Source organism: Papilio machaon, chromosome 6 (genome assembly GCF_912999745.1).
Source record: "Papilio machaon chromosome 6, ilPapMach1.1, whole genome shotgun sequence".
Lineage (NCBI taxonomy): Eukaryota > Metazoa > Arthropoda > Insecta > Lepidoptera > Papilionidae > Papilio > Papilio machaon.
The window spans coordinates 4340352-4350387 of NC_059991.1; the positions used below are offsets into that span (position 1 = coordinate 4340352).

The 10036-nt window shown below is 32.0% G+C and overlaps 3 protein-coding genes across 3 annotated transcripts; all 3 read right to left on the reverse strand.

Annotated features, from left to right (window-relative positions):
• Nucleotides 1-356: 356 nt before the first annotated feature.
• Nucleotides 357-1035, reverse strand: LOC106714876 (39S ribosomal protein L20, mitochondrial). The gene has a single exon (XM_014507995.2). It carries the CDS (start codon nucleotides 876-878, stop codon nucleotides 402-404), a length of 477 nt encoding a protein of 158 aa, XP_014363481.2. The 5' UTR covers nucleotides 879-1035; the 3' UTR covers nucleotides 357-401.
• A 183-nt stretch (nucleotides 1036-1218) lies between these two features.
• LOC106714783 (tetraspanin-6) lies at nucleotides 1219-2813 on the reverse strand. The gene is made up of 6 exons (XM_045678458.1): nucleotides 2655-2813; nucleotides 2427-2553; nucleotides 1993-2206; nucleotides 1777-1904; nucleotides 1538-1691; nucleotides 1219-1398 (listed from the first exon to the last, which is right to left on the reverse strand). The coding sequence occupies exons 1-6, from the start codon at nucleotides 2752-2754 to the stop codon at nucleotides 1219-1221; spliced, it is 903 nt and encodes a 300-aa protein (XP_045534414.1). The 5' UTR covers nucleotides 2755-2813.
• A 784-nt stretch (nucleotides 2814-3597) lies between these two features.
• On the reverse strand, nucleotides 3598-7707 carry LOC106714796 (succinyl-CoA:3-ketoacid coenzyme A transferase 1, mitochondrial). Its single transcript, XM_014507903.2, has 9 exons — nucleotides 7401-7707; nucleotides 7025-7220; nucleotides 6758-6876; nucleotides 6529-6669; nucleotides 6009-6429; nucleotides 5401-5556; nucleotides 5143-5264; nucleotides 4519-4689; nucleotides 3598-3955 (listed from the first exon to the last, which is right to left on the reverse strand). Exons 1-9 carry the CDS (start codon nucleotides 7476-7478, stop codon nucleotides 3794-3796), a joined length of 1566 nt encoding a protein of 521 aa, XP_014363389.2. The 5' UTR covers nucleotides 7479-7707; the 3' UTR covers nucleotides 3598-3793.
• Nucleotides 7708-10036: the final 2329 nt, after the last annotated feature.

Consider the following 10036-nt stretch of genomic DNA (forward strand, 5'->3'; position numbering starts at 1 on the left):
TTAATTTGATAGCTCTTTCAGTTTAAAGTGTAAAGGATAAATAATTTAGCAACTGAAGTATATAAATTTAAATTGCACTCAAACACCTTATATTACATAACTATTATTTTAGCAAATTTTTTTCAAATATTAAACCAGGGAGTATTATCCACATTGTTTCATAGATATTAAATTCCTCATAATTGTCTTTTTCAGAGAAAAAATGCATGAAGGTGTAATACGAGACACTGAGAGACAACAGAGGAGAAAAATAGAAAATTTATATTTACTACAACAGCAAAATGAATTAACAAAGCAGCTAAAAAAGGAACTCAAGACTTAAAAAATAATAAATAAACATTTAGTCAGTACTAATGATATTTATTTCACTACCTTAAAAATATAAACAAACACAATAAAAGCTACTTCTTTTCTTTTAACCAAGTTTCTAACATTACATCCTTAAGATTTAAATTAACTCCAGTAGGATGTTTTTTGTCTGCTCCGTCTATAAATCCATCGAGTTCCAACTTCTTTTGTGCTACTGCAGCAAGACATTCAAATGTGCGTGGTTCCCATGCTGCTAAGTCTGACAACGATTTACGATCCAGCATAATATTTGAGCGATCTAAACCTTCTTTTAAAGCAAAGGCGCTTATATTGTGCTGCTCACAAGCAGCAGTTATACGAGTATTCCACAATTCTTTCATATCTTCTTTCTTTAATTTACGTGCTTTTGTAGCATAGACCAAAGCACGATGAACATTACGCACGGCAACAGAATAACAATTTCTTCGACGCCCGATAAAAGCAGCAGCCAATCTGAATATTCTTCTTTTTCTCCAAATTTCATCAGGTCCACGAACGCGAAGTAAATTAGTTACAGACAGAAATACCATTTTGTATTTCAATAACACAGATAATTGATATTGACTCAATATCGTAAGAACTACTTAATTGTAACAATATAATTGCTTAATTTATCGTAATTTTAGAATATCTAATTTTGACACTAAAACAACCTCAAATAAAACACTATTTTGATTTCTGACACTGTCACTCAAATACCAACTATAATGTTGCCACCCCAATGGTAGACGAATAATTTTTAATCGAATGGATTAAAATCATTTATTGGTTTTTAAATTGAATCTATGAAAAATGTCTTTTATTAAAAACCTTAAATGAAAAATATTAAGAATAGTTTTAAATAATTCTATTCATTGAAAATATAGTGGTTTAATCTTTTTCAAATTCTCTTGATAATTCTAAATCTTCGCTGTCTTCTGGATTAACTTGATACGAACTGCTGGATGCTTCAAAATTGTGATTGACTGACATTATACGTTGAACATTATTTCTAAGTTTCTTACAACTATCGCTATCTTCTTTCTGAGCAACGAATTTAAGCATTAGAATCTAAAACAAAACATTTTAAGGAAAAATAGCAATAGAATTAAAGTTCAAGCACCGCTATTTGGCACTAAAAGTTTTATAACGACTATTTAATAGTTATTTCGTAAAAAGTTACAGTTGGCGTTGTTAAAAAACAAGTTACCTCTATTAGAATCACCAAGGCGAACAGAAAGAGATGCGCATACATCGAACACCTGATGATGTGGTACATTTTGTGACCACATCCCGCAGTGTTTATGGAATATGTCCCCAACTCGGTCAAGAAATTAGATATACAAGAACCACTTTTGCAGCAACTGTTGAAAATCGATGAACGTAATAACTTAATAACTAATGATCTTAATTTCTGTCTTGACAAAATGTGGAAAAAAAAAGAATTACCTCAAAGGAACACTATCAGTGGCCTCCTTCAAACTTCTAACAGTTTGTCTATTCGTGAAAGGATCCCATTCGTAATCTCGAATTTTATCATACCACTCATGTTTGAACCAATCCCTATATGAGTTAAGCTGAAAACACCAACTTATAAAAAAAAATACAAGAGAGAGATTTATATTTTAACATGTTTTTGTAAACGTTTGGGTAGTGCGAACTTACCCCACAACAATGTAATGACCATTGAACATTGTCAATGAAGTTTTTATACTTCGGAACGCTTCTATAATATTTCATGCCGTGACTAATACTATTTACTGTGTTCTCTTCGCACGAATGTATTACTTTTATACACAATACAATGCCAACGGCGTTGATGACAATTATCCATATTATACAGAACCATAGCGGACAACACATTACTTTACTTTTGAGCCTGGAAATTATATTGGAAGAGTGATTACAATAAAGAACCCAGCAGAGTTTGTATACAGAAACTAACTGTTAGTATAATTATGAATTTTAAAGGCATAGAGAATTACAATTTTTTTAAACAGTGACCACTAGTGAACAAGTTAATATTGCAGTTGTGGTTTTTTACATGTTATAAGCAACAAGTTTATTGTTATATATAAATAGATTCAATCAAACCGTACTCGACTCGGATACCATATGCTATGGAATATAAAATGTGCACATTCGTGGGCAACGTTATTATTCCTGACAGCAAAACAAACGCGTTAACCAAATCCGTTCCGGTCTGCACGAGGATATTGCCCACAACTGTAACGAAAAATAAAAATAAAATAAAATTTTCCCTATTAAAAGCCTTTAAGTTGATTAGATATGTATGAATAGGACTATCAGTTATGATGCATACTCACAGAAGAACAAAAGTAGAGACCATATTATGCACAACATCGATATGAACCATAAAAAACAAGCTCCCCACAAAACAAACGGATGGTTCTGATTCGCCACCATATTAATGTCCAATAAGTAGGTATAAAAATCTTGTAAATATTTATCACCAAAATCCTCGAGGTTCTTAAATGTGTCATTAATAAACACAAAATGACAACATTAATCATAGTTATTGAGCAAGGAGGTGTTAAATGTTTTTTAAACATTTTTAAATTCAGTTTCTAAAAACAATTATTTCTCGGGAAATGTCCTAAACTTTAGTTTTCTCATGGTTATTTCCCAAATTCTGTGGTTTCAAATAAAATGCAAAATTGTTGAAGTACATTTTTTATTAACAGTTACAGTTTATACAATACAAAACAGTACAAAATATAATATTACATTTAAATATGTACATAAAATGTATATTTTATTCAATATCGTTAACGATATAAAATTCAGTAATGATTAGAAGTTTTAATTGTGTATAAATTCGATTTTTCAGTAAATACGCCTAAATAGTGAAGCGACCGCTACCCATAGACATCCGCAATTGCAGTTGCCCACAGAAAGTGGATCCACTTCCTATGCGCCCCTCCTCCGACAAATCTACTTCTCCTTTTTTATATCAAAAGGCGGCAAACGAGCAAACATCTGCATTCGCCACAATAGCCAGGCGACCGTTGCCCATAGACATCCGCAAATGCAGATGCGTTGCCTACCTTTATTCAACGGGGAAGGGGACGCACAGAAAGAGGATATTTCCTCTTCCTATGCGTCCCCTCTTCCGCCAAATCCACTTCCCACCCTTTCCTAATAGGGAAAGAGGACTAAAATTAGGCCTCCGGCACCACACTCATCAGACTGTACTTGGAATTACTTCCACTTGACGCCTGTCTTCTGTGTGGTCGTGGTATTTCACTGAGCGAGCGGACCAATTCTTGCAATGGATGTAGTTGTTGCTGGCGTCTAACACTATTAAAATATCAATGATCTGTATATGAATTGTATAATGTCCTTAATAAAAATAAACATGTAAAAACATTAAAAAAAATCTTTATGAAAATATAATTTAGACTAGCTTACGTTCCCTGCATTAGCTGGTCAGAATTATCTCGAACTATTCGAGAATATCGTCAAGTTTTGTGACATCACCCATTTTCTTTATTTTAGGAGCGACTTTGAACTCACAGCCCGTGCTCACAATTATGTCCTCCACTGTTACACCTTCCGCCAGCTCAGTCAGAATCAGTCCCTTCTCTTTATCAACTTCAAACACACACTGAAATTAAAATTATAACAATTTTATAGTTTCTAAAACTTGAACGAATCACACGAACAATGATCATAGCGGAACACGACTGCAATATGTTTACTCCACTTTATAATGAGTTATAAAAGTTTAGCAATGATAGTATAAAGATTACAAATGCGAAGAAATGTAGTAAGTCTTAAAATTATTAACACATTATATAGTGCCTGTAATTTCATTTTAATACGTGAAAATTGTAATGGCATTGAATATCTTAAGAAAAATAAAATAATTATGTAAAAACATTCAAAAATTATAAATTCTTTATAAAAAAAATGTTTTTTACGCGCCAAAAATATAATGGTTAAAGACAATTCCCACCATCCGAAATTTGTCGGGAATCCTAGCACATGCTTCGATTTTATTTGGACAAATCGATTTTCCAGAATTATTAGTACTCGAGTTAAAAAAATGTAAATATTTTAAAATTACAAAACAAATAAATATTCTAGTTAAAAATGTCCACACATATAATAAATAACTTCCAGGAGGGTCTTAAATAAAAAATATATACAAAAAAGTTATAAAGTTACCTTTTCAGTGATGATCATGTCGACACAGTTCTTCCCGGTCAACGGCAGCGAGCACTCAGGTAGTATCTTGTGAGCACCATTCTTGGCGGTGTGCTCCATCGTCACCACGACCTTCGTACGCGGCGCCGACACTAGATCCATCGCTCCACCCATACCTTTCACCATTTTACCCTGAAAAAAAAAAACTTTTTATAGTTACTTGGGTCACTTAGGCCCTTCATACACAAGGCAACGTAAATCTTCGAAAATCGGAGATTTTAGTCGCTAGGCGACTTATGCTTCGCCAAAGACAGTCGCATGTAACACGTTTGTCAAGATCGTTGTGAGAAAAGTCGCTGCAATTTACAAGATGGCGGAGCAAATCTATACCATTGACATGCAGTCGCTATTCCTGTATTGACCAAATAGACAAGTCGAGTCAAAGATAACTAATATAATTTTACCAGTTGTATACAATATTATGTACCTCAATATACCATCTGAGCCCAACAAGCTTAAATTAGACCACTTCATAAAAAGTATCAAATTGTATTAATCCACTTATTAAATTGTAATACAGATTCATTGTACTTAAGCAACAACCTAAAACTTTGGAAGATGTTATATTAAAAGTACATAACTCACAGGTATCATCCAATTAGCCAAGTCGCCGTACTGTGAGACTTGCATAGCACCCAGTATGGTAAGGTCAATGTGTCCGCCACGGATCATACTGAAACTATCATCCGATGAGAAGAATGAAGCACCTGTAATCATAAAATCACAATAAATAAATATTAATTAGTTTAGAGACTTTCAACAATTAACGGACACCTTTGTTTATAACAATCTTAGTTAACATGAAATATAAACAAGGATAATAATATCTTCTAGAATACTTACCAGGGAGTACAGTTACAGTTTCTTTCCCAGCATTAATCAGATCTGCATCCACTTCCTCTTCCGTAGGGAACGGACCTAGGCCTAGGATGCCATTCTCTGACTGTAATAGGACTTTCACATTTTGTGGTATATAATTACTGGCAAGCATTGGCATACCTGAAAATAAGACGGAATAATTCTAATTAAACTTAATTTATGACATCATTCTCTCATAACAGGAATGTTTTAATTCAACTAATAGTTTCTAGTGGGTCTCCATTGTTGAAACACTTGTATAAAACTTTTTTGTCATTGGATGTTTACTATTGGTCCGATTAAGTACATTAATTTAAAAAAAAATATCTCATTGGTTGCATTGATTCTATGGCTATTGGCCCAATAGGAAAAAAAATCCTATTAAGTGGATTAATCGGTAGGAGGATTGGCTCGACGGGAAACATCCTTGTCATCCCTATAGTTTTCTTTGAAATCCCAGAAATAACAATTTGTTTTTTACTGATTTTATGTCTGTTACTGTTATTTGGTTTCCAAGGAAGATCTATGTCCAGCAGTGGACAAACAAAAGCTAGTGATGATGGTATTTTCTATTACTATTTCAGTTTACATACCAATTCCAAGATTAGCATGCATTCCATGTTTGAATTCTAAAGCGGCTCTTCTAATAATCCGTTCCCTCATTAAATCGGATGATTTCTTCTCTTTTTGTTCAATTGGTTTAGTAACAGTCTTCCTTTCGATGCGCTTCTCAAATTTATCTCCTTTAATAATTCTATGTACATATATAGATGGTATGTGGACAAAATCTGGATCTATTTCATCAACAATTTCTTCAACTTCAGCTATTGTTATTTTGGCAGCTCGACACATAGCTGGATTGAAATTTCTTGCGCTTTTTCTGAATATTAAATTGCCATATTTATCTGCTTTCCATGCTTTCACTAAGGCAAAGTCACCAGTTATTGCTTCTTCCATGATGTAATCTTTGCCATTGAATTGTTGGACATGACGAGCAGCACTTGGTATATCAATCTTAAATATGAATTATTAAATTTATTAATTATTAAAAAAAATAAACAAATATTGAAACAATTACTGCAAAATACTTCTTATTTTGTAAAGCAAGCTTACTTTTCCATCTTTAGTATATTTAATAGGTGCTCCTCCTTGTTGAATTAAAGTACCAAAGCCGGTAGGTGTGAAGAATGCAGGTATACCGGCACCCCCTGCCCTGATTCGTTCTGCTAATGTACCTTGTGGAGTTAGTTCAACCTAGAACATATCAGCAGTTTTATAATTATGTATATGTAATCCACAGTAATGAATATTATTTATACTTCATACCCAATATTAAATTTACCTCTAATTCACCACTTAAAAATTGTTTTTCAAACACAGCATTTTCACCAACATATGATGAAATCATTCTCTTAACTTGCCTATCTTTTAGCAAAATACCCAGGCCAAAGTCAGCAACTCCTAGAACATACATTCACAAAAAAAATACAGTCTAAATATATTATATTGTAGGATGTTGTGTATGAATTGGTTTGTCTGGGCATCTCATAATTAGTATTTCAGTTATATTAACTATGTGTGCATACAAAAATTCCTAAATATAATTTACCTGCATTATTGGAAACAACAGTAAGATCCTTCACACATGTTTTATTCACTGCTTTAATAAGGTTCTCCGGGATCCCACAAAGCCCAAATCCACCTACTAAAAGTTTGGACCCATCTTTGATATCTTTTACAGCGTCATTTATGTTATTAAATATTTTGTTACTCTTATTTGTAGTACTATAACTGCATGTCAATATCTGAAAATACCGGTAAATATCCATTTTTATGTTGTCATCAAAATACAAAATTGATTTAATTAAAATACAAATGAAGGCATGTAAAGACAGCTATTTACACTAAATATGTTAATGATGTGCTTTGAATAAAAATTCTTATTTTAGAAAACTTAAAGAAAGTCAATTATTGTTTTATCTCACCTTCGCAACATTGTACAGTTTCAAATTCGGCAGATAATTTAATTTTAGAATCACAATCCTTCTAGACGTTATAGACATTCTAACCAAATATCACTGATACACCTTTTTATTTATATGTAGTTAACACGACGCACTATAATTATAGAACAGTTTAATTCACTAAAGTTTCTTTAAATAAATAACTGTGACGTTACCACTTTAAATTGTCAAGATACAAACAGGCACCACCCGCGTATCACAAAAACCAGATAAGAATGATCAGTTGTTTATGTAGCAAATCAGACAAACATACCGAGGTCATCAAGATATATAATGTATTACTAAATAAACGACGCTTTATAACTTTTTAATTTATGTAAATAGTATACGTTAAACGGAATTAACTTGATATAACTTAAACATATGTTGATCGGAACGCGCTCATGTTGTTTTATAACGCATTTTGAAATGAATATGATGTTATATACAGTTTTCTGTCGTAGCTCGAAACTATTAAACTAAGTAGTTTATATTATGAGAGAGATAACTTATATCCTCTATGTTTATATTGTGTTATGTATCTAAAAAATTATTCCATTGAGTCTTTTAATTTCAACAAGCCTACTGTTATTCACCGATCAATAAACTTGTTATTCTTGTTTTCCCGCATTTAATTAAAACTCGAATTAATCTTAAACTGGATAAAATAACATATAGACACATTCTTAAGAATTAAATCCAGGAATAGCCGTGACCGGATGAAGAGATGCGGATCCTTTTCCACTTTTGGAATATATTGACATCCCTCTCATTCTCTTTGAAAAAATTGAGTCAACAATACGTTTTTATACAAGTTGGAAGCAGTCGAAATTCATTTTGATAAATGTTTATGCGTATGCTCTAATAATAGTTATGTGATGACAGGTCATTGACTACATATTGTGGGTAGTAAAAATAATACAGAGGAACGCGAAATCCTCCTCCTCCTCCAAAGGAGGACAAAACGCAATATAAGGCCCCTGTTTTCTCTTCTTGGTTGGCATAAAGTACTACACGCCAACTTATTATGGTCATGCCAATCATAGACGAATAAACAGATGTAAGATATACCTTATTATAATATACCTATTAGATTTAATATGATAGGTTATGTATCTACGACCTCAATATTCTGTGACAGTTATGTACTCTTGTGACAGTACTATGTTATTAGAAAAATCTATACATATAAATCAAATTTGAGTATCTGTTTCTAATGTCTGTCTGTGTGTCCGCAAGGCTGCTTTTGTTCCAGGTAATCTCCAGAACGGCTGGACCGATTTTGACGGGACTTGGACGGGAAGGTAACTGATGCACGCGGGCATATTATAGGATACATTTTTTTACATTCTGCGCTGTTGAAGTTGAGGCCGACCGCTAGTTAGGAAATAAAACAGGCAATGCAGTGAAATAAAAACATTTATTTTGTGAAATTTTAATAAATGGTATGTAGCTTTATATACTATTTATAGCTCATATTCATTTATATTTAAATATTACACTATATTCTATACTGTACAAGGCACACAATTCATCAATTATTACTCTAATTTTGTTTAGACAACATCAAATATTTTCTCTCTTTCTATTTTAATACTATCGCCTCTCATAGACAGTCTGGAACTTAATAGAAGCATGTAACAAAATAAGACTCAATGAAGTCGAATTTAAATACTCGTCAATTAATAAATTTAATCGTTCCTAATAAAACTTGACCTTTTTCAACCATTTTTAAAATCATAATAGAGCGAAATTGTCTTTCGGTATTATTTTATATCGCCCGTAAAAAATAAATAATATTAAGATCAAAATAAGGATACCGAAAAAAGAAAAACAATCTCGACCTTTGCACCATTTAATCCTCTCATAGAGTCTAAGGGCCTTTATATTTGTGATAAACGCCATCGTATCGTCATTGCAAAATTTGTGCAGTGCCCCAAAAAGTTCGCCAAAAATCTCATACGTAGTGATACGAAGGCGCTTAAAGCAAATATTCATGCTAGGCCCATAGTTCCCATGCGTTCTAACGCTTTTGCCACTTTCTTTAAATATGCAGCACGACATTTCCGTAAATCGTTGAAATCTACTTGAAGATACAAATTTTCAGTAAGAATATAGCATAGAACTTAAAAGCATATTGCTTTATAGTTATACTTTATTTGACTGCTTTATTGGTTAAAGTACCGAACTTCTTTTTAATATGTAAAATTTATTTTATTTTAATATATTGTACATTTGTCAAACATTTATAATATCACATAATCACAATTTTTTAAATATCTTTCTACGAGTTTGCTGACACAAGTTCCTTAGGCCAAAACGAAATAAATAAAAAATACATTTCTTACTTTGGTTAACAAAATAATTATATTCCAATTCCATTTTATAATGAAATGTTTTTCTTATTTTATAGCGTAAGTAATTTCGTTAAGATACAATTTCAAGTTTGATTTGATTCCATTATTTTTACATAAATTCGTTCATATATTTTTAATTTCATGTCCCATCTGTTTTTTTGTCTATAATTTTTTTTAATTATACTATAATTGACCTGTTATATTATTTTGTACTCAATTTTATTTTAACTATTATTTTAATAAAAACTGTGATTAAAACAA